Below are 21,697 nucleotides of genomic sequence, written 5' to 3' on the forward strand. Positions count from 1 at the left end.
GAAGTAACTAAGGGACTCCTGTCTTCTGCTGGGTCCTCTCCAAGTCTGCTGGTTTGGAGAGCCACTTCCCCACCTACTCAGACTCCACCTGCCAGCAGCATAGCCCAAGTGAACCCTGCCCAGAGCCCAAGCACCCCAGCCAAATCTGTATTCCTGCCAGACTATGTCATGTTTGTTTTTCACCGTGGGTGCCATGACCTGGAAAACAGCCACCGTGATGCTTCATTCGCCCTGATTCTTACAGCCACTAATTGAACAGTTCGGAGGGAAATGTGCCACAAAGCCGCCCAAGGGCGAGAGCAGATGCAGCCGATTAATTACAGCCGGGGAGCTCCGAGGGGCTGCACCAGGGAGGGAGTGGGAGGTGCTGAAGGCCCAGGGGCTCAGCAGCCTGGGGAGAGCGGGTGGGCCATGCCTGGGACTCCGGGAGCCCTGCAGGGGCAGAGCTGGGGCCTCCCACAGGGTTAGGGTTTAAGAAGTCAGAGAAGGACCCCTTGTTGGCGGTAGCCTCACAAAGCCTGGCCCCCATCCTGGAGGCCCTGTCTTCCCCTGCTTACATCTCCTGTCTGATAGACATGATGGGAGAGAATACAGAAATGGGGCATCGGCTTCGGAACTGAAGATTCTGATAATGATAGCTAACCATTTTTTCACGTATTAAGCATTTATCATGAGCCAGGAATTGTGCCAAGGTCTTTTTCTATTTTATCTCACTATGGGCTCAAAACAAGCTATGAAAAAGGTACTATCATTAGTCCCATTGTATGGATGAGGAATAGTGCTCCAGAGACGTTAAGTAACTTCCTCAAGATTACACAGTGAGTGGCAGAGCCCAGCTGTGCCTAGGTAACCTATGCTTTCAGCCTCTACACAGCACCGCCTAAGTGGACCATCCTTCACCCTGGGAGAGGCTCCCATGTCATCAAGCACGGGAACTCATGCCGAAGTCTGTTTGTGGGTTCCCTCTGCTAGGTCCCACAGTCCCTTTCCCTTGGCTAGGGCCGTACTTTCTGCTTTCCAAGAAGCTCTAGAGTTGGCTTTGCTGGTCACTGCTGTCTCTCAACTTCTCAGCTTCCCTCTTCTCTGCCCCGTCCCCATGAATGTCCCTCCCCCTTCCTTGGCCTTGTCCCTTTGTCATCTCTCCCTGTGCCTGTCCAATCTCCCCAAACGATGCTGGGAGTGGGAACTACTGGCTTTCTTCCCATCTCTGCAGCAGGCTACAGCCAGCACATTCCCGTCCTCCAGCCCTGTGGGGTGAGAGCTAAGTGAGCCTAGGAGAGATGCTGATGATGGCCTGCTGGTCAAACATGGGCTCTAGAGTCCATTAGCTTAGGCTTAATGCCTAGTTTGAAAATTTATTAGCAGCGTGGCTACAAGAAAGCTATCACACTGCACAGAGCCTTGCTTTCTTCATCTGTAAAATGGGGCTGATGACAATAATAGCTTCTACCTCACAAAAGTTGTTGTAAGGTGAAAATGAGATAATATACCTGGGGTGCTAAGGGCAATGCTAGGTCCCAGGTAAGCATTCAGTGACTGTTACTTATATGAATAAGAAATCTGGGCACAAGCCAGGCTAGCTGAGGTCCAGAGGAAAAGTGGCTTTGTTTTTACAAGCAACCTATGCAAGTAGAGCCTCTGGGTATTACTCTTGGTGGAGACTCAAGCGGGGGCCGTCTGACTTGTGGAGGAGAGGTGGCTGATGGGGAGATCTCCCAGCAGCGTAGGCAGCCTTTCTAATGGGCCTTTGCAGTGCCTGCCATGGCCCCAGTAGGCTGTCAGCAGCCTAGACTGGGTTTTTAAGAGGATACGGGAGAAACTGACCTCAGAGCCTCTCAGGGCAGCCAAGAAGGGGATCCCAGAGAAGTCGCTCCAGGATGGAGCACCTCCAAATGATGGTCTTCGTATTAAAGCTCTTCTGTCTGAGACTGGGATCGGGAGGGTTCTACCTCAGGACAAGCCAAGAAGGCCAAGTCTCGGGTGAGTAGACAGCTAATCCTCTTGACTAATCTACTTACTCCTTTCCTGTTGCTTAGCGTTGTCCTGACTAGGGAAGGGATGCTAGCTTGTGCCCGTAAATGTTGATCCCATCCTGGATCCCAAAACCACCCAGATGCTGATCCAAGATGGCGAACTGACATTCTTTTCCAATTTGGTGCGTGCGTGTGTGTGCGTGCATGCACGCGCATGAGTGTGTACACTCTTCACGGTAGGCTAGAGCCCAGCTGATGGCTCTGCAGGAATCTGTGACATTGGCGGTGCCAGCTCTTCTACCCAACGTGTATCCTTGCTGGTTCTATCTTAGCTGATAGTACATTTAAAACCTAATTGTTATCTCAGCAGAGTAACTCCATTATTCATCCTGACACCATCCCCCGTTAGCTGTTTGTTGCAGTGATGTTATATTAATGAGGCCTGCAAATAAATGAACAGAGATCAGAGTACTGACTTGTTTCTCAGGAAAGCTGGCTGACTTATTTATTTACTTGTTGAGAACTTTGCAGCGAGTCACTCTGGCCCTGGCCAGGTGGCTTTTGGCCTTTCCTGCAGAGATTTGGTGCAGCCTTACAGATAAATACTTGTAAGTGTCCAGCTCCCCAGACAGTTTCACAAATGCAATTGCATCTGAGGGAATCCAGTGGGGGAGGAATCCACTTTAAATTATTTGGGTAAATAGAGAGCAGGAGGAAGCAAGAGTGATGGACCATTTCAAAAACTGTTATCAACAACTGTTTAGGCTTGGTCGTGGAGGGCAGTGTATGGGTTTCCTTCCCAGTTCCAACTAATGAGGTGTTTAAAAGTTATTGAAGTTGAAAAATTTATAAAGTAAAAACTACAAGGTGGTCAATGGAGAGATGACTGCAGAACCAGTACCCATGGGGCCTAGCATGAGCGTGCCCTTACTGGGCAATGTGGCAGGTGACTTCAGAAACACACAGGAGCATTCTTTGGTACCCAACCGGTGGTAAGCTCCTGGTCACTCTCTGAGGACCCCAGCACTGGGGGACTCATCCCTTGTAGTTCAGACCCGCTTTGCCATTATGTCCCCCTGACCTCCGCTCTAGGCTGCAGGCGTGAACCTCCTGGGCCCTATCCCTTTGGCTCTCCCTCCAGGCTGAGATGCTTGAGAAGTCAGAGCCACCAGCCTAGGGAGTTTCCGACTTTCACCTTAGCCACGATCCCACAGATAGACACAACCAGAAACCGACCACATCGAGTCTGGCAGTTTTAAGAAACACGCACCATTAAAGTTACACCTACCCTGGAGCAGCAAGAAGTGCTCGCCCTAAGCTTAAATGCACCCCAAATGCTCTTCCTTTTTCACTCACCCACTCATAGGAATATGTGTGGACCTCATTATGTCTAGGAAGACAGGCGAAGGTTATTTTAAGGCTCAATACAAAGGGGTAGCCAATGTTCCCTGTTTGTCTAGCATCTCCAAGAAGATTCTGATCTGGAGCCCAGGCATTTTTGGTACACTTGGGGTGGGGTGAAGTGTATAGCCAGGGAATACCCTTCCATCCCTCTGACCAAGAGAGGTCACATGGCTTGGTGGGTGAGTCTGCATTCTGGAGTCAGAGGCCCTGGTTTTAAGTTTGCTTTGCCACCAGCCAGATGTGTGACTTTCAGCAAATTATTTACTTCCCTAAGCACTGTTTCCCCAGCTCTTACGTGAAGATAATTATAGCCATCTTGCACGATTCTTAGGAGTTGGTAGGCAAAGTACACAGGTACTGGCACACAGTAGACTCTTGTCAAAGAAAAGCTATTATTACTAAGACTCCCAGAACTAGGATGTGGCTCATCTGTCCACGTCCGTGGCCTGGGGTTTGTGTCCTCGTTAGGTGTGGAGGCACAGGCTCCTGCTACACTCCTTTTTCTAAACAGGACACAACTGCAAAAGGGTGTAGATTAGAAGGTTATATCCCAGGCCCTTCGGAGGAAGCAGAGTGGCCTGCGGGGCAAGCTGTTTCCAGCCTCTTTTAAGAGGCCGGTGTTCAGAGACAGGCTAGGTCCTGCAGGGAGAGGCAGCATTCCCCTGCCTCCACCCAAGACTAATTTATCCTGCGATAACTTCTAAACCTAGCACAGTGCATGGCATACAGTAGTCACTCACTAAGTGAATATTTAATGAGTGAATTAATTTCCTTAGAATTGCGGTATATCTTCCTTTTTCTCAGAATGCTCTGCTATGAGTTGATTTTTATCACCCCTCCCCGCCAAATTCATTTGTTGAAGCCCAAACTCCTTTGACCTCAGAACGCAGTCTTATTTGGAGATATGGTCTTTACAGTGGTAATCAAGTTAAAATGAATTAAAATTCATGTGGGCCTTAATCCAATATGACTGGGCTCCTTATTGGAAAAAAAAAAAAAAAAAAGGATGGAGACGGACATTCACACACCGAGAACACCATGTGGACATGAAAGCAGACATCGGGGTGATGCTCCTACAAGCCAAGGAACACCGACGAGTTCCACAAACCACCGGAAGCCAGGAGAGAGGCACAGAACAGATTCTCCTCACAGCCCTCAGAAGCAATCAATCCTGCCAACACCTTGATCTTGGATTTCTAGCTTCTAGAACTGTCAGAAAATAAATTTCTGTTATTTAAGCCACCCAGTTTGTGGTGCTTTGTAACTGCAGCCCTAGGAAATTAACACACTTTGAGCGGAGACTCTGGTCACGTGAGCTCCAAAGCCCTTGACCCTTCCTAAATTTCTCTTCCCAAGAACACATGGAGCTTCCCTTTCTGCTGGATACTGCCCACTCTGGGAAAATGTTTCCTCTGGGCCTTCTTTTCTAGCTGGTGGCTCATAACGTCCTCCTCTCCGAGGTCCCAGCAGGTCCTGAGGCTCATGCTGGGAGAACAGAAACGTGATGGGCCAGACATCTCACAGCCTTTCTAATCTTCTGCATGTCTCCCGTTCCTGGGGTTGAACAGGTGACACGTGCACAGACGCCTGGGATGACAGCTGGAGTGGGAGCAGCCTGGGATGCCTCCCACGGGGGACAGCGTCATTATCACAACATGGGCTGGCTGAGAAGCAGCAGACGGTGAGTCCTGAGGGGGTCCTAACCTGAAGTTTATGCAAACTGGGAAATTCGATAGGCCGTAAGGCTTGTCCTACATGAAGCTGCCATAAGAGATGGGTCTCTAGGGGTGGGCTTGGTCGTCATGGAGATAGGAGAGTAAGGAAGGGTTAAGGAAGAACAGCTGTTGAGTCCACTCTTTTTCCTACAGCAGAACTAGTTCAGGGGCTCTGCATCGATTTCTCTGGCCCCCTATCCTCCGCCACCCCGCTTTAGGACAGTGTCCATTCCAGGCCCCGCGTCCAGCATCGGAAATTCTGCCACCCCCAGCAGACTTCACAGAGCCGACAGAGCATCCTCCTCTTTTCGCCCCTCAAGAGGGATCTTTGTAGGAAATGGCTTGCGTTTGGATGTGGGCTCACACTGAGGGGGGAACACATAAGGCCAGAGACAAGGGCGGGTGTGTAGAAAAGGGCGTGGATCTCATACAATTCCAATTATTAGGAAAAAGATCAATGCTAATGTCAAAGAACTAGCCAAGAAAGCTGAGGTAAAGAAAATGAGTTGATTCTCCTTAAAAGTTATTCTTAACAAATTGTACATTTTGGGGAAAAAAAAAAAAGGCCATCGAAGTGAGGCTGTACTCTTCTTGGTGCACTCATGATGCCAATTTTTCCCATTCCTAGCAGTTAACTTCGATCGCTTTGTTAAAGTGGTGTCTGTCAAGTTTTTTCACTGTGAAGTTACTACTTCTCTTGTAATTAATATGCACCTTGTGGGGAGATAGCTTGAGACTGTGCAAATATTCAATTTCTCATCATACTTTCATCCACCAGTTTTAGCATTCATTGGCCAACTCTTGCTTCAATTTTTGCTGTGAATTTTGCTAAATGGTGATTTTCTATTTCTATAAATCCTTCTACATTTGAGTTGGAATTCTAGTGTAAAAATGAGCTTTCTATCTCCTCCATGAATTATTTGTTCCTTTATTTGTTTATATTAATAAAAATCATAGATTCTTATTCTATTCTATTGCTTATAGTCCCTTAGTATCATTTACATTCTCGCTCAAATTGCCCTAGATTAGGCCACTGGGGGCCAGATCAAGTTGGCCCCTGCACCCTTTTGACTGGTACCCTACATTTTTTTTTAGTACACATTGCCCAAAAAATATGTAACCTGAATTTGATCCTGAAGAAGCAGCAGAGAAATCCAAATTGAGGGACATTCTGCATGAATATTGGCCTGCACTCTTCGACAGTATCGAGGTCGTGAAAGACAAAGATTAAGGATTAGAGCACAAAGGAGACCTGACTGTGGAATGTCGCATGTGACCCTGGACTGGATCCTGGACCGGAAAAAAGACATCAGCGGTTCAATTGGCAAAACGAACAAGGCATGTATAGTAGATGGCATTATTGTATCAGTGTTAATTTCCTGATTTTGATAATTGTACTGTGGTTATGTAAGATGTTAATTTTAGAGAATCTGGGTGAACGGTATACAGAAGTTCTTTGTGCTATTTTTGTACCTTTTATTAAGTCTGAGATTATTTCAAAAATTAAAAGTTAAAAAAATTGAAAATGACTTTTACAGGGGAGGATGATAGGTTGGGGGCCGGAGATGCAAAATGAAAGAGAATATTTCTGATAATATGAATAAAATATTCCAGGCCTGGATCCTCCCTCCCACATGTCCTGTCCAGAATGATGTCCCCAGAGTAGCCTAGGACACAGCATAGATTTGTCTCTCCCCAAAGATGCTCTTTCATTTCTCCACAGTCTCTGCTTGAAAAACACCAACAGGAGACCCCAGCGCTTGGGGCCTCTGGCTCCTGCTGTTAAGTCACTGGGAAAATCAATTATGGCCTAATTACCTCAGGGGGTTAATTAGCATCGTGTAGCTTGGGCGCTCTGTGAACAGAGCAGTCTGTCTCCCTGGTCAATGAGCAGGGGCGGCAGAGGCAGAAGTTCCCAGGAAGAAGCCTGCCTTCGGGCTGAAAAGGGGCCCCTGCCAACTGGGGAGTAGACAAGGCTGAGACAGTAGCCTGGGACGATGGAATTGGGAGGTGCTGATGGAAGCGAGTCCAGGCCTAATTTAAGTGCCCCAGTGCCACAAACACAGAGATGCAGAGACCGACAACTGCATCAACAAGAAGAATTACAGAACAGAGCAAGTTCTCAGGCCAACAGTTGCTGGAAATCACTGTAATCGGGGAGAAGGCACGGAGCCCTGAGCAGTTCAGGGAGCCGGCTGTCTGGGGCAGCGGCTGGGGCACCACCAACAGCCCCTGCAAGTACTCTGTCTCAGTGGAATGCACGCACAGGAGAGAGTCAGTAGGCACCGTCGCTGGCCTCCTCCAAAAGTGAAATGGGATTGAAGAAGCCCCGTCTTTGAGGGGCAGTGTCCACAACTCTCATGACGCCTTCCTACTGGGATGTACGAAGACTTAGACGCAGAAGTCACTCTCCTACAGCACAGTGCTTCCCCTGGGAAACGCTGCCATGTGGATGGATGGCATCTATCTGATCTCTACCAGCTAGAAATGCTGGGAATAAAGGAAGGGAAAGCAATACTTCTTGTTTTATGTTATTTTTGGAAAATCATAGAAAATGGTTTTATAATTAAATAAATCTGAGCTAAAATTCTGGCTCTGCCACTTAGCAGCTGTGTGAACTTGGGCAACTCACTCTATTCCTCTGAGCCTCATTTTCTCTGGGAAATGGAGGTGAGACTATTTACTCCCCATGGGAGTTGTGAGGATTACATGAGACAGTGCCGACGAAGCCCACTAAATAAGTACGTGCTCCCTCTTTAAATAACCCATCTATAGATCAACAACACTCATTTGGCCTCGAGGGTTTTCTTTTCACTGATCTGCAACCTGGATTGATGTGAGGATGAGGATGCTGCAGTGACGCGGTGCGAGCCAGCGTTGCTTTCCTTGGCCAGCAGTGAAAATGAAACCAGGAAAGGGGCAGCGCGCCTGCTTAGGAAAGAGGCGGAAGAGGAGCAGCCCCTCCCTGGTACCTGCCCAGGCCTTTACTCCCAGTCACCAGAAGGAATGCGCAGTTAGTTTCAAAGTACAAGTGGCAGTAGGTGAATAGGGAGCAGTGAAGAGTGATGAGTACATAATGCCAGCAAAGTCGAATACAACCATTCCTCTCCCAGGCCATTCAAAGCCTCGGCAGCTGCATTTTCATTCACATCATCTATTCATCTTCTTTTGCAATTTGCTATTCAGGAAACATCATTTTTTTTTTTTAAGGATAATTAATTACCTATTTCTTTCCATTAAAATGCACGAACAGATTGGGATAGAAAGTCAACCCTGGGAAATGGCACAGTGGCTAATGTGGTGCCTGCCTTAACTTTCTTCTTCTGTTTTCAACTTCGCAACTCTGAGCTAATCTCAGCTCCTGACATCACATTTCTGCTGAGAAAAGCAAAACCTGCTTTCTGAAATGTTCACCTACCATTCAGCCAATTTCTCGTCCCCCGCTCGCCCGGCCGGCCTGGCAGGGAGGCTGAGCTGGCTCAGCTTTCCCTGCTGTGCGCACGCACATTCGTCCACAGACAGGCATGAGGACACACTTCTATACACTTGTCACTTATGCCTGGACACGGGCCCTCGTGCCCCCATGAGAGGCTTTACACACCCCACATTAAACACAGCCCATGCCAAGACTTCTTCCACAAAGGCTCGACTTGCACTTGTCTCCCCCTGTCCGGGGGTGGGTTCCTGGCCATGCCATCCCGCTGTGGAACTTGGGGAGCTCACCTCAGTGATCTGGGGGTTGGAGCACTTAACGTTGTGGCTGGACCAGTCGAGCCAGAGGCTGGAGGGGACGGTGCAGTGCTGGCGGAGGGTGCATCTGTGCTCGCCGCTGCACCAGCCACACTCAAACTTCCGGTCGGCCTTTAGGCAGAGGCCGCAGCTGTCTCGCTGGGCTGCACACTTGTAGAGATGGACTGCAAAGAGCGGAGGACAGTCAGAGATGGGGTTGGAGAGGACTCCTCACAATTTACCTTCTTCTCGCAGGGGTGATGGAAACCGTCCCCAACCACGCCGATCGCTTTGTTAAAGTGGTGTCTGTCAAGTTTTTTCACTGTGAAGTTACTACTTCTCTTGTAATTAATATGCACCTTGTGGGGAGATAGCTTGAGACTGTGCAAATATTCAATTTCTCATCATACTTTCATCCACCAGTTTTAGCATTCATTGGCCAACTCTTGCTTCAATTTTTGCTGTGAATTTTGCTAAATGGTGATTTTCTATTTCTATAAATCCTTCTACATTTGAGTTGGAATTCTAGTGTAAAAATGAGCTTTCTATCTCCTCCATGAATTATTTGTTCCTTTATTTGTTTATATTAATAAAAATCATAGATTCTTATTCTATTCTATTGCTTATAGTCCCTTAGTATCATTTACATTCTCGCTCAAATTGCCCTAGATTAGGCCACTGGGGGCCAGATCAAGTTGGCCCCTGCACCCTTTTGACTGGTACCCTACATTTTTTTTAGTACACATTGCCCAAAAAATATGTAACCTGAATTTGATCCTGAAGAAGCAGCAGATAAATCCAAATTGAGGGACATTCTGCATGAATATTGGCCTGCACTCTTCGACAGTATCGAGGTCGTGAAAGACAAAGATTAAGGATTAGAGCACAAAGGAGACCTGACTGTGGAATGTCGCATGTGACCCTGGACTGGATCCTGGACCAGAAAAGATATCAGCGGTTCAATTGGCAAAATGAACAAGGCATGTATAGTAGATGGCATTATTGTATCAGTGTTAATTTCCTGATTTTGATAATTGTACTGTGGTTATGTAAGATGTTAATTTTAGAGAATCTGGGTGAACGGTATACAGAAGTTCTTTGTGCTATTTTTGTACCTTTTATTAAGTCTGAGATTATTTCAAAAATTAAAAGTTAAAAAAATTGAAAATGACTTTTACAGGGGAGGATGATAGGTTGGGGGCCGGAGATGCAAAATGAAAGAGAATATTTCTGATAATATGAATAAAATATTCCAGGCCTGGATCCTCCCTCCCACATGTCCTGTCCAGAATGATGTCCCCAGAGTAGCCTAGGACACAGCATAGATTTGTCTCTCCCCAAAGATGCTCTTTCATTTCTCCACAGTCTCTGCTTGAAAAACACCAACAGGAGACCCCAGCGCTTGGGGCCTCTGGCTCCTGCTGTTAAGTCACTGGGAAAATCAATTATGGCCTAATTACCTCAGGGGGTTAATTAGCATCGTGTAGCTTGGGCGCTCTGTGAACAGAGCAGTCTGTCTCCCTGGTCAATGAGCAGGGGCGGCAGAGGCAGAAGTTCCCAGGAAGAAGCCTGCCTTCGGGCTGAAAAGGGGCCCCTGCCAACTGGGGAGTAGACAAGGCTGAGACAGTAGCCTGGGACGATGGAATTGGGAGGTGCTGATGGAAGCGAGTCCAGGCCTAATTTAAGTGCCCCAGTGCCACAAACACAGAGATGCAGAGACCGACAACTGCATCAACAAGAAGAATTACAGAACAGAGCAAGTTCTCAGGCCAACAGTTGCTGGAAATCACTGTAATCGGGGAGAAGGCACGGAGCCCTGAGCAGTTCAGGGAGCCGGCTGTCTGGGGCAGCGGCTGGGGCACCACCAACAGCCCCTGCAAGTACTCTGTCTCAGTGGAATGCACGCACAGGAGAGAGTCAGTAGGCACCGTCGCTGGCCTCCTCCAAAAGTGAAATGGGATTGAAGAAGCCCCGTCTTTGAGGGGCAGTGTCCACAACTCTCATGACGCCTTCCTACTGGGATGTACGAAGACTTAGACGCAGAAGTCACTCTCCTACAGCACAGTGCTTCCCCTGGGAAACGCTGCCATGTGGATGGATGGCATCTATCTGATCTCTACCAGCTAGAAATGCTGGGAATAAAGGAAGGGAAAGCAATACTTCTTGTTTTATGTTATTTTTGGAAAATCATAGAAAATGGTTTTATAATTAAATAAATCTGAGCTAAAATTCTGGCTCTGCCACTTAGCAGCTGTGTGAACTTGGGCAACTCACTCTATTCCTCTGAGCCTCATTTTCTCTGGGAAATGGAGGTGAGACTATTTACTCCCCATGGGAGTTGTGAGGATTACATGAGACAGTGCCGACGAAGCCCACTAAATAAGTACGTGCTCCCTCTTTAAATAACCCATCTATAGATCAACAACACTCATTTGGCCTCGAGGGTTTTCTTTTCACTGATCTGCAACCTGGATTGATATGAGGATGAGGATGCTGCAGTGACGCGGTGAGAGCCAGCGTTGCTTTCCTTGGCCAGCAGTGAAAATGAAACCAGGAAAGGGGCAGCGCGCCTGCTTAGGAAAGAGGCGGAAGAGGAGCAGCCCCTCCCTGGTACCTGCCCAGGCCTTTACTCCCAGTCACCAGAAGGAATGCGCAGTTAGTTTCAAAGTACAAGTGGCAGTAGGTGAATAGGGAGCAGTGAAGAGTGATGAGTACATAATGCCAGCAAAGTCGAATACAACCATTCCTCTCCCAGGCCATTCAAAGCCTCGGCAGCTGCATTTTCATTCACATCATCTATTCATCTTCTTTTGCAATTTGCTATTCAGGAAACATCATTTTTTTTTTTTAAGGATAATTAATTACCTATTTCTTTCCATTAAAATGCACAAACAGATTGGGATAGAAAGTCAACCCTGGGAAATGGCACAGTGGCTAATGTGGTGCCTGCCTTAACTTTCTTCTTCTGTTTTCAACTTCGCAACTCTGAGCTAATCTCAGCTCCTGACATCACATTTCTGCTGAGAAAAGCAAAACCTGCTTTCTGAAATGTTCACCTACCATTCAGCCAATTTCTCGTCCCCCGCTCGCCCGGCCGGCCTGGCAGGGAGGCTGAGCTGGCTCAGCTTTCCCTGCTGTGCGCACGCACATTCGTCCACAGACAGGCATGAGGACACACTTCTATACACTTGTCACTTATGCCTGGACACGGGCCCTCGTGCCCCCATGAGAGGCTTTACACATCCCACATTAAACACAGCCAATGCCAAGACTTCTTCCACAAAGGCTCGACTTGCACTTGTCTCCCCCTGTCCGGGGGTGGGTTCCTGGCCATGCCATCCCTCTGTGGAACTTGGGGAGCTCACCTCAGTGATCTGGGGGTTGGAGCACTTAACGTTGTGGCTGGACCAGTCGAGCCAGAGGCTGGAGGGGACGGTGCAGTGCTGGCGGAGGGTGCACCTGTGCTCGCCGCTGCACCAGCCACACTCAAACTTCCGGTCGGCCTTTAGGCAGAGGCCGCAGCTGTCTCGCTGGGCTGCACACTTGTAGAGATGGACTGCAAAGAGCGGAGGACAGTCAGAGATGGGGTTGGAGAGGACTCCTCACAATTTACCTTCTTCTCGCAGGGGTGATGGAAACCGTCCCCAACCACGCAATACGCCAATGACCGTCATTATCATCGCAAGAATAATCGATGAAGAATTAATAATAAATTGAGCCTCTTAGCAGTTGTCTAAAGGCACTACAGAAAATATTATTATTTAAAAGTTCTGGCTCTAGATTGAATCGAATCAGGGCTTTATTGTGGCTTTGCCACTTCTTAGAAATGTGACAAAGAATTTGGCCTCTTTGATTCTTGTTTACTTAATCTATAACATGAGGATAACCGTTGTTTTTTTTTGTGAGGTTTGAATGAGATGTTTATTTAAGTTCTTACCACAGTGCCTGCAACATATCTGATGGTCTATACATGCTTATTACCTTTTCTTTGAACACTAACTACATGCTCATGCTGCTGCCTCTCTTCCTCTCACATGCTGCCCTCGTCACAAGAGATCAGGACTAATTTCTCCATATCACATAGAAACGAAGCTCAAAGAGCGAAGTAATGATTCTTGGCGCTTACTAAGCTCCAGCTGGGATCGTGACATTCTGATTTGCTGAGCTGCTGGACCCAGGTCCTGTGAAGAGAGGGACGCCTTGCCTGGCGCAGTGGGACCTGGTGGGTCTGGGAGAGGAGTCAGATGGGGCTTTAAGAAAGGCCAGGTGGCCGGAAGTCGAGGCAGAGCTGACAAGGAACAAGAGTCCACACAGTCCTGTTCATGGCCCCTGTGGATGGAGGATGGTCCCAGAGAAAACAAAACAGCCACTGAACAGGTCACTTTTGGGGCCTGCGAATCCATCGCTATTGCTCTCGCCCCTTCCTGACTTAGAAGTCCTCGACGGGCCAGTCAGCTGAACTGCATTTGTGAACCTGGGGCTTAGTTGTTGTCTGCTAGTGTTTTGAACTCAGAGTCTCAAGTAAAATTCTCCATAAGCAGAAGACTCAGAAAGCCATTTTTCAACTCCTCTGGTCAAGAAGACAGAAGCTTTCGGGGCCAGCGGCATGCCTCCACTGGAGATCAGGACGTGCCTCAGGGGAGACGTACTCTTTATCCTTCCGTAGGTTCTCATCCTGTTCCTCCGCTCTGTCAAGCATCCCTCAGTCCCAGATGCAGAAACTAGATTTAGACATCCACCTGCCTATGGCTTCTTATGGTAGAGGGCGGGAAATGAGAACCTCAGAACGGACAGGGACACGTTAAGTACTTGTTACTAAACACAAATGGTCCATATCTAAGATGTCACCTGAGCCTCGGATGACCCTGAGAGGAGAACATCCTTTCCTTCCTCCCACGGATGCGGGAGCCGGGATGACAACATAGAGAAGAGCAGTAATTAGTTTGAGTTCACATAACCGTACGTGAAAGGCACAGGATTTGAACCCTGGTTAGTTAGAGTCTAGAGCCCAAGTGCCTAACCACGATGCCTTCTCCACCCAAAACGGCGCGTGGTCTCCAGGAACACTCGGGCTCTGGGCACGAGACGCATGTAGAGGTGGTGCCACCCGTGCACTCACGAGCTGCGTGTAAGTTGGGGAGTGCCACCAGGGAGGGTTCCGATGTGACAGCTGGGATGTGGCCATTTTTCTCTAAGCTCCAGGTGCAAAGGCAACCTCTGGGAACTAAGCCCAGACCCTCAGCAGGGGAAATGTCTATCTCCTAGTGCTGAGAAAATTTGGCATCGGTAAAAGGAAAGGGAGGAAAAAAAAATCTCCCTGGCTCGGTCTCTTTCTCCCGGCCTAAGCGGCATGGATCTTCACGGCGGCATATGGGATCTCGCGCTGCAGCTCCTGAGAGGCTGAAGCGCTTGCAGGCCCTACTGTGGCCTTGGGCTCCCTCCCTGTGCCCTCAGGGTGACTCTCAGGTTGAGGGAGAGGCTTGCGGCAGCCACAGCTACTGGAACTGTGTGGAGACATGTGGCTCCTGGTGGGGGGATTGGGTTCTGGTGGGAGGAGGCTTCGCATCCCACAGTGGACTGAGCCACAGGGAGGACAGCGACGTGGTTAAGCGTGTGAGCTCTGAAATTAGATTGTCTTGGTTCAGGTCTTGGCGCTTACTATCTGACTGTTGGTCCTTTTCTTTCTTTTTCTATTTTTCAGCTTTATTGAGGTATAATTGACAAATACAATTGTAAATTGTATTTAAAGCAAACATCATGATGATTCGATATACACATAATGAAAGGATTCCTCCCATCTACTTAACACACACAATGTTATCAACTATAGTCACCATGTTTTACATTAGATCCTGAGACTTTATTCATCTTACAGCTGAAACTCCATACCCTTTTACCAACCTTTGTATATTTCCCCCACCCTTAGCCCTAACAACTACTTTTCTACTCTCAGTTTCTATGACTTTGACTTTTTTTTTAAAGATTCCACATATAAGTGACATCATGAAGTTTGTGTCATAAAATATAACACATTTCGTGAATTCGTGTATCACCTTTGTGCAGGGGCCATGCTAATCTCTGCATCGTTTCAATTTTAGTATAGGTGGTGCCAAAGAAAGCACCCTCGGTCCATTTCTTAGCCTCTTTGGGGTTCAATTTCTTTACCTATAAAATGAGAATAATACTAGTACACACCTATCAGGGTTGTTGTGGTGATTAAAGAAGATAAGATTGGATCAATAACTTAGTGACTGCCTCCCCACAGGGAGTACTCATCAGACTGGAGGTACTTCTGCCATTCTTGAGAGCAGGGTGGAATGCTGGTGTTTGCTGTATTGAGGGCAACGCCTACCTGGCACACAGGACGAGCCGCACATGTGTTTGCAGGATGACGAATAAGGGAGCGCCCCCCTGTGTCAGCTCAGCTTGGTCCTGAGCATCCTGGCCCAGCTGTGCTGGAGTCTGCAGGCTGGTCCTCCCACCCACCTCAGGACCGAGAGAGCAGCCTCGAAAACATTCTTTGTGCAAGGACGAGGCCAAGGACGGAGAACCAGAACCCGATCGGAAACAATGTCTCCATTTCCAGGGAAACTGGCAGGACATTCCTGCCTGCTGCTCTCCTAGGTCAGGTTCAACAGACACTTCAAAGTCTCCGGGAGCCTAAGAAAACCACGATGAGCCACAGCCGCCAGCGGATGCTCTGGTTGTAATAAAACAGGGTTCAACAGGACTCCTTTGATGCTTCCAAATGTTGCTTTCGGATCCTCTGAAGAGTCCCGCTGACAGAGGAGTGTATTATTCAAGACACGACAGCCAGCGCGCTCTGATCCCTCCAGCCCCAGACTTTCCAAGGTCACGAACAGATCAAAATGACTGGGAAGTAGCCACTTACCTTTCAGGTCCTGAGGGTTGTCAATGATGAAATTGCCATTCCACACCACGGCGAAGTCCACGGCCAGGTTGCTGATGTCCATTCCGTCATACTGGTACTAGAGGGAGAGGGCAGAGGCACGTGACTTGTGGGGCTCTCTATCACAGGAGGCAGGACTGCTGCTGGCATCTCAGGGGACCCAGACTACACAGAAAGAAACCAGGGACTCCGGTTCCCTCTGGGCTGAGAAAGCGGCAGAGGGAGAATCAGAGGAGCCGCACGTGCTGCTCCTGTGGCCCGCTGCCCCTGACCCCCAGTCACTTATGCCAACGGGATGAAGTACATGTTCCTTAGCTTGGCGTTCAGTGCTTTCCAGAGCCAAACTTCTTCTCCAACCTTCTCTTCCACTGCTCTCCACCTGCCTCCAAATGCAGCCGCCCCGGCCCCTCTCTGTGCCTCTGTCCAGTTCACATCTCATGAGGAATGGCTCCCTCTCCCGATAGCATCCACCTGTCAACCCATCTGTACCTTTCTAGTCCAGCTCAGACTCACCTTCCCCACGTGTCTTCTCTGACATCCCTGCCAGCCCTCCCCCAAGCTCTCTGTCCCCTGGTGTTGCCAGTTTCCGTCTTTAATCCAGCACTTCTCAGGAGCTGCTTTGCATCTTTTCATGTGCAAGTCTCGTCTCTCCAGAAGGTCCGTGTGCCGCTCTGTAAACCCCACGGAGCCTTGAGCAGAGCACGTGCATAACAAACGGCTGGCCGGGCCCTGCAGTGGCCCATTCTTTCTGCACATCCGCTTTACTTTGGTCAACAGTCCACTAGGAAGAGTGTCCAGAGCTTTCTGGGCACAGATCTGATCGGCCTTACCATGAAAGGCCTCAAGCTGTGGTCAGCAGTTGACTCTCTCTCCCAAGCTGATCCCACAGAGGACTTTTAAGCCCTTCACACACTTCAGAAACAGCCCCTCTCTGTGGCCCAGGCCCTGTGCCTCTGTGAAGGGGACCTCTGGGAATCCCCTCTGCGGGGACTGCCCGAGGCCATGCCCTAGCTCTCCGGGCACGTCCCTGGCAGCCCTCTTGCCCCCAGCCTGTCCTGCTGCCTTCCGCCCTTTGTTGTGTTCCATTTCTTTCTCACCCTACCTTCCCCTGAGCTTGGCGGCCTTCCCCCAATTACAAATTCTATCACGCCTCTGTGACCCGGCAATCTGACAGCTCCCTGATAAGAGGCCCAGGTTCTCTTTATCTCTCCCTGACGAATTAGCTTCCCTCAACACCTTTGTCACGTCACCCCCCATCTCCAGCTGACCCCCCACAGTCAGAGACAGGGAGCTGGCAGATAAAAAGATCTTCTCTGGGCTAGTATTATAATTAAACACCTCGGCTTTCTGTCTGGCATTCGGAATTGGTTGAACCCTTGCGGCTCTTGAAATTCACCGCTTCTACTTCCTCCCCTCCCATCTTCCCTCATCGCATGCTACTTCCTGCTCGTCCGTCTCTCCTGCAGCTTTCCCCCGGCACGGTGCCTTCCATTTTATTCACCCTCCGAATGGGGAAAGGGGTTGCAGTGGAGTTGGCTGGCTTTGGCTGAAGTTTCGCTGAAGGCCAAGAGGTGTTCCTTAAGGCCAAGAGGTGTGCCATCGGGGACCTCACAGGACACCGTGTCCTCTGATCCCATCAACCTGTTCGGCTCTGGCTGAGGGGCCTGGGGTGCATGCCCGCTCCTCGGTCCCTGGGCATGCGGGGTCAGCCCATGGACCTGGAGGATTCCGGAAGCTGGGGCAGGCCAGGCTGAGTCTTTGATGGGGGGAGAGATAGCTCTGTTCCCAGCAGAGCCCGAGCCCAGGTCCTCTTACCGAGCTGTTCTGGCACTGGACGCTGGAGCTGTTGAAGCGCAGGGCGGGCACTCGGTGGATGGCCCCCTGGATGTTGAGGACACATTCATAGCCTCGCTGACCAGACTGAGGCTGGGGCAGGTTTCGAGCCTTAAGGGTGATTGGCTTTATCTCCCCGACTGGTATCAGGATCTCCTCCGTGGGCACCAGCTGGGGACAGTCCTGGAGGAGCAAGCATAGATAGAGGCTCTCTGTCTGTCCTGGTTCCTACCTTCCTACTTACCTGAGCCAGGCCAGGCCCTCGGGTTTCGAGGTGGGCTGCCCGGGAGCAGGATATACCTCATTTAGGGGCATATGGAGTCAGCAGGGGAAATGAAATCTGTCTCAGCTCCCTGGCCTTTGATATCATCATCTCCATCCCACAAGTTGTCCTGGATCTGGGGCGTGTGTTACAACTCAGGAATTAATTTTCAGAAACTGGTGTGGCAGGCTGTGGATTTTATCTCCTGAGACACAGGGTAAAGGAGGCTCCATGCGTCCCTGTCCCCAACCTGGAACCCCCACCTCTCAGCTTCATTCATCTGTTCCCCAGCTCCAGCTCCCCTTCCCCCCTCACACTGTCCCTGCCCCAGGCGTTCTGTTATCAGCCGCTTCAGCTCCCACCCCACTGAGCGGCTTTTCCAGGAGGTGGGTCAAGCCCTGCCAGCAATGCTGCAATGGGAAACAAAACCAAAAAAAAGTCTTGGTGGGGAGGGACTCTGGGAAGGACCATGAGAGGGGGCGGGGAGAGATTGAGAGATGATTTTCTTCAGTTCTGTTCCTAAATGCTGTTTCTCAATCAGAAGTCAAATTACCACCTCCCCACAGCCTGGATCCCCTGCCCATTTTCTCCTTCTCCAAGGAAGACAGAGCCCAGTAGCCTCTGGCAGTGAGGACACTTCCACATGCAATCATTTCCTGTCTCCCGAGATCAACTAGGGAAACTCTGGAAGGAGGCGCCTCTCTCCCCATCTTCCTGCTTCTGTGGTGGTTCTCAGAGGGCGCATTGGGACTGTGTGGGGGTTGCTGTTGTTTGCATACCTTGCAGAGGGTGCTACTGGCATTAAGTGGCCCCCACCATGGTGGCGGGGAGCGGGGCAGGATTGTTCAACTTCCTGCAAGGAGGCGGGCAGCCTCCAACAGTAAATTGTCCCTCTGCTAATGCGGGAGGCCATCCCTGGGAAGAAGCCTTAAGTTACACAGGCAATGCTGAGCAATAGATAGCCTTCGATGGGAACTGGGAAAGCCAGGCCTCTGATACAATGCGGACTTAGGCAGTCACTTCTTTTCTCTGGGCCTCAGGTGCAAGCCCTTCGAGACCTGGCCCCTGCCCACCTCCTACCCTGTGGTTCTTGTGTACCAGGGTCCAGCCATACTGAGCCTAACATGAGTTCTGAGGGGCCATCTTTACTCACCCCTTACTCATCCATCTCTGGCCCTTTGAAGATGCTTTAACCTATACCAGAAAAACTCACTCCTATTGCCCATCTTTCTTCTGGCATCCCGCTTGGCTCCTCTTTAGCAATTACCTCTTAATTAGTTTACAAACTCAGCATCTCCTTCTTTGGAAAGCTGGCCCTGACCCCTCCCCTGCATTGGCCTCCAGGCTGGTTATGGATGTTCTCCCCGTGGTCACATTTAGCCCTCAGAACTGCAGCTTCCTGTTGGCTTGTCTTCCTCACTGGCCTGTGAGCCTTGAGGATGAGGCTGCACCTTATTCACCTCTGTGTCCCCAGTTTCTATCCCAGTTTCTGATATGTAGTGGACACCTGGTCATTGTTTGTGGGAAAACAGATGAAAAATAAGAAAATAATGTAACAGATAAAAAGGTGTCTGACTTTTCTTCTAGAACCCAACTCTCTAGATTCTTCACAGAGAAGGGGAAAGCCCTGACTTCCAGACGTTAATAGACTTGAGAAGGGGTTTGATTACCAAAGCTGGGGTTGGAAATGGTCATTGTTTCTAGAGTCGCACAATTATCAAATTGGCATGTCTGTGTCTATTAAGGAAGCTGAAGATTTGTGGAAAGCTGGGTCCAGGCGAAACTTCCCATAGGAACCCATCTAGGATGACCTGAATGAACCTCCAGGGACACTGATGCTGTCCCTTGCCTGCAGGCCAACTGCATCTGAGGACACCAAGCAGGCAAGATTTTCACACGAGACAGGATCAACCCCAGAACAGATGGGTCTCTGTTCAGAAGCCAGTCACTCAAGCTGCCAGCTCAGAAACTTGCTCTTTACTGCACTTTTGCTTTCATTCCCTGAGAATACTCTTGACAGAGTCTTTTATATATTTATAGCCAAGAAAAAACATAAATATCACTTTAGGGAAACAAGCACCCCATGGAAAAGGAGATATTATTTTCTGTTAGTGGCTAAAAAATCTCCATCAAATCTAATAAATTAGAATTTTAATTTAGACTAGAAATATGGCTGAGATATAATGAAGGGTGTGTATGAGAGAGAGAGAGAGAGAGAGAGAGAGAGAGAAAGAGAGAGAGAGAGAGAGAGAGAGATTGATTTTTAGACTTAGAACGGGTTGGCACATTATAAATGATGACCAGTTCTTCATCTCTAATGAGACCAGAAAACAAATTCAAATTTGAATAGTCTTAAAGATGTGCCTTTGGAAGTGTGATGTTTTGGGTTAGTAAATGAGATTGTAGAACCATTTTTAACTTTCACACACAAAAAATAATTTTATACATATTTTATTATGTATATATTTATATATAATATCACACACACATGTGTACACATCCTCATCTCTTTGCCTGGGGTAAGTCTGGTTCAGTATGGAGGTTGAAGCATCATACATAAGAAGAGACTTTATGAGGACTCTTAGGGTTTTTGTTTTAATTTTCTTTTTTTAGAGATTCTAAAATTTTACAAAAACTTTTCAAGGCCTACTGTTTCAGACCTTTTGGGACTAATTTAAAGACAATGATTGGGGGCTTCGCAAATGCCTAAACAGGCTCTAAGATTGCCCCAGTAGACAAGATGTCTTATGTTTTGCTTGTGTACTTGGCTGTTTCTCTCAGGCCAAAGAGAGTCAGATTTAAGTGGTTTGTGCCCAGATCCACGCTCTTTTTCCTGGAGAACAGAGGGAGACATGGGGCCTGTGGGTTGTGGGATGGCTCTGGTGGGTATAGTCACGGTGGAGGGGGGGGCAGTGAGTCTTGGGTGGAAATGCCGTGGTGAGGGCTGAGGCGGCTGCCAAAGAGCAGGCAGCCCAGAAGAGTGACAGGCTGTTGGAACTTCAACACCACGAGGCTTGAGGAAGGTGACGTGTCTCATCGGCTGCAATGAGGCCACTTCCTGTTTGCCTCTGTGAGTGTGTGCACACACATGTGTGCACATACATATGTGTGCACACACACACAGTTCCTGTCCTAAGACCAAGGGAGCGAACAATCATGCTGTGCTTCGACAGAGGGACGGAAGCGCTGCCGCTGACGGGGTTAAAATGCCCTTCGGTGCTGCTCGCGCCCTGCGTCCTGATCGACCTCTTTAGGTCATCTTATTCCTCTCTGTCTCCAGGCCAACCGGCAGCAGCATCACCTCCTTAGTGGCCATCTGAGTTTCCATCAAGGTGAACAGATGCTCTATTTGGGTATCCCAGGGGTGGGGGGAGGCTGGGAGGAGGAGACACAACCACCAGGAGGGCAGGACCCTGGCTCAGGAGCCCTACGATGTTAGGGCTGCATTGCCACCCTGTGTAGCTGTGCGTCACCAGCCCTCAGTGCTGGGGACCCTTCAGCCCTCTGAAACGACTTCTCCCATGTGAAAATGGCATTATCTTCACCTACGGGACTTCAAAGAGAGAGAGCAGCCAGCATCCTGGGAAGCTAATCGGATTTATTTAGTTCTATCTTTCCCCTGGGACAGGGCATAAAGAAGATATTTATGTATCTACATCGCACTAGGCCTGGTTTAGCCATGGAAGGAGACGAGCTTTTAAAGCTGAAAGCCATACATACTCCCGAGCATACTGCTTGCTAACACCATGTCACAGCTTGATCCAGCCCAGAAAGGCAGAGATTTTGGGGGTCCCAGCAGAGACCTGCTGTGCTCTGAGCAGTTTGGAAAGGTTTAGTTCATAACCTTAAAAGAGCTCAAGAGATGGTTCAA

The 21,697-nt window shown here is 49.0% G+C and overlaps 1 protein-coding gene and 1 non-coding gene across 2 annotated transcripts in view; both read right to left on the bottom strand.

The window, feature by feature from the left end:
- The window catches only part of PLXNA2 (plexin A2), a 212,899-nt gene that overhangs the window by 43,339 nt on the left and 147,863 nt on the right, over window positions 1–21,697 (bottom strand). Inside the window, exons 10-12 of the mRNA XM_011372463.2 lie at window positions 17,547–17,747; window positions 15,714–15,810; window positions 12,187–12,377 (exon numbers count right to left, since the gene is read on the bottom strand). Of these exons, the coding sequence (XP_011370765.2) occupies window positions 12,187–12,377; window positions 15,714–15,810; window positions 17,547–17,747 (489 nt within the window). The remainder of the gene's footprint in view (window positions 1–12,186; window positions 12,378–15,713; window positions 15,811–17,546; window positions 17,748–21,697) is intronic.
- Window positions 14,840–14,943, bottom strand: LOC111746995. The gene has a single exon (XR_002783350.1). It is a non-coding gene; the product is annotated as a U6 spliceosomal RNA (small nuclear RNA).

Source organism: Pteropus vampyrus, unplaced genomic scaffold, assembly GCF_000151845.1.
Source record: "Pteropus vampyrus isolate Shadow unplaced genomic scaffold, Pvam_2.0 Scaffold207, whole genome shotgun sequence".
Classification (NCBI taxonomy): domain Eukaryota; kingdom Metazoa; phylum Chordata; class Mammalia; order Chiroptera; family Pteropodidae; genus Pteropus; species Pteropus vampyrus.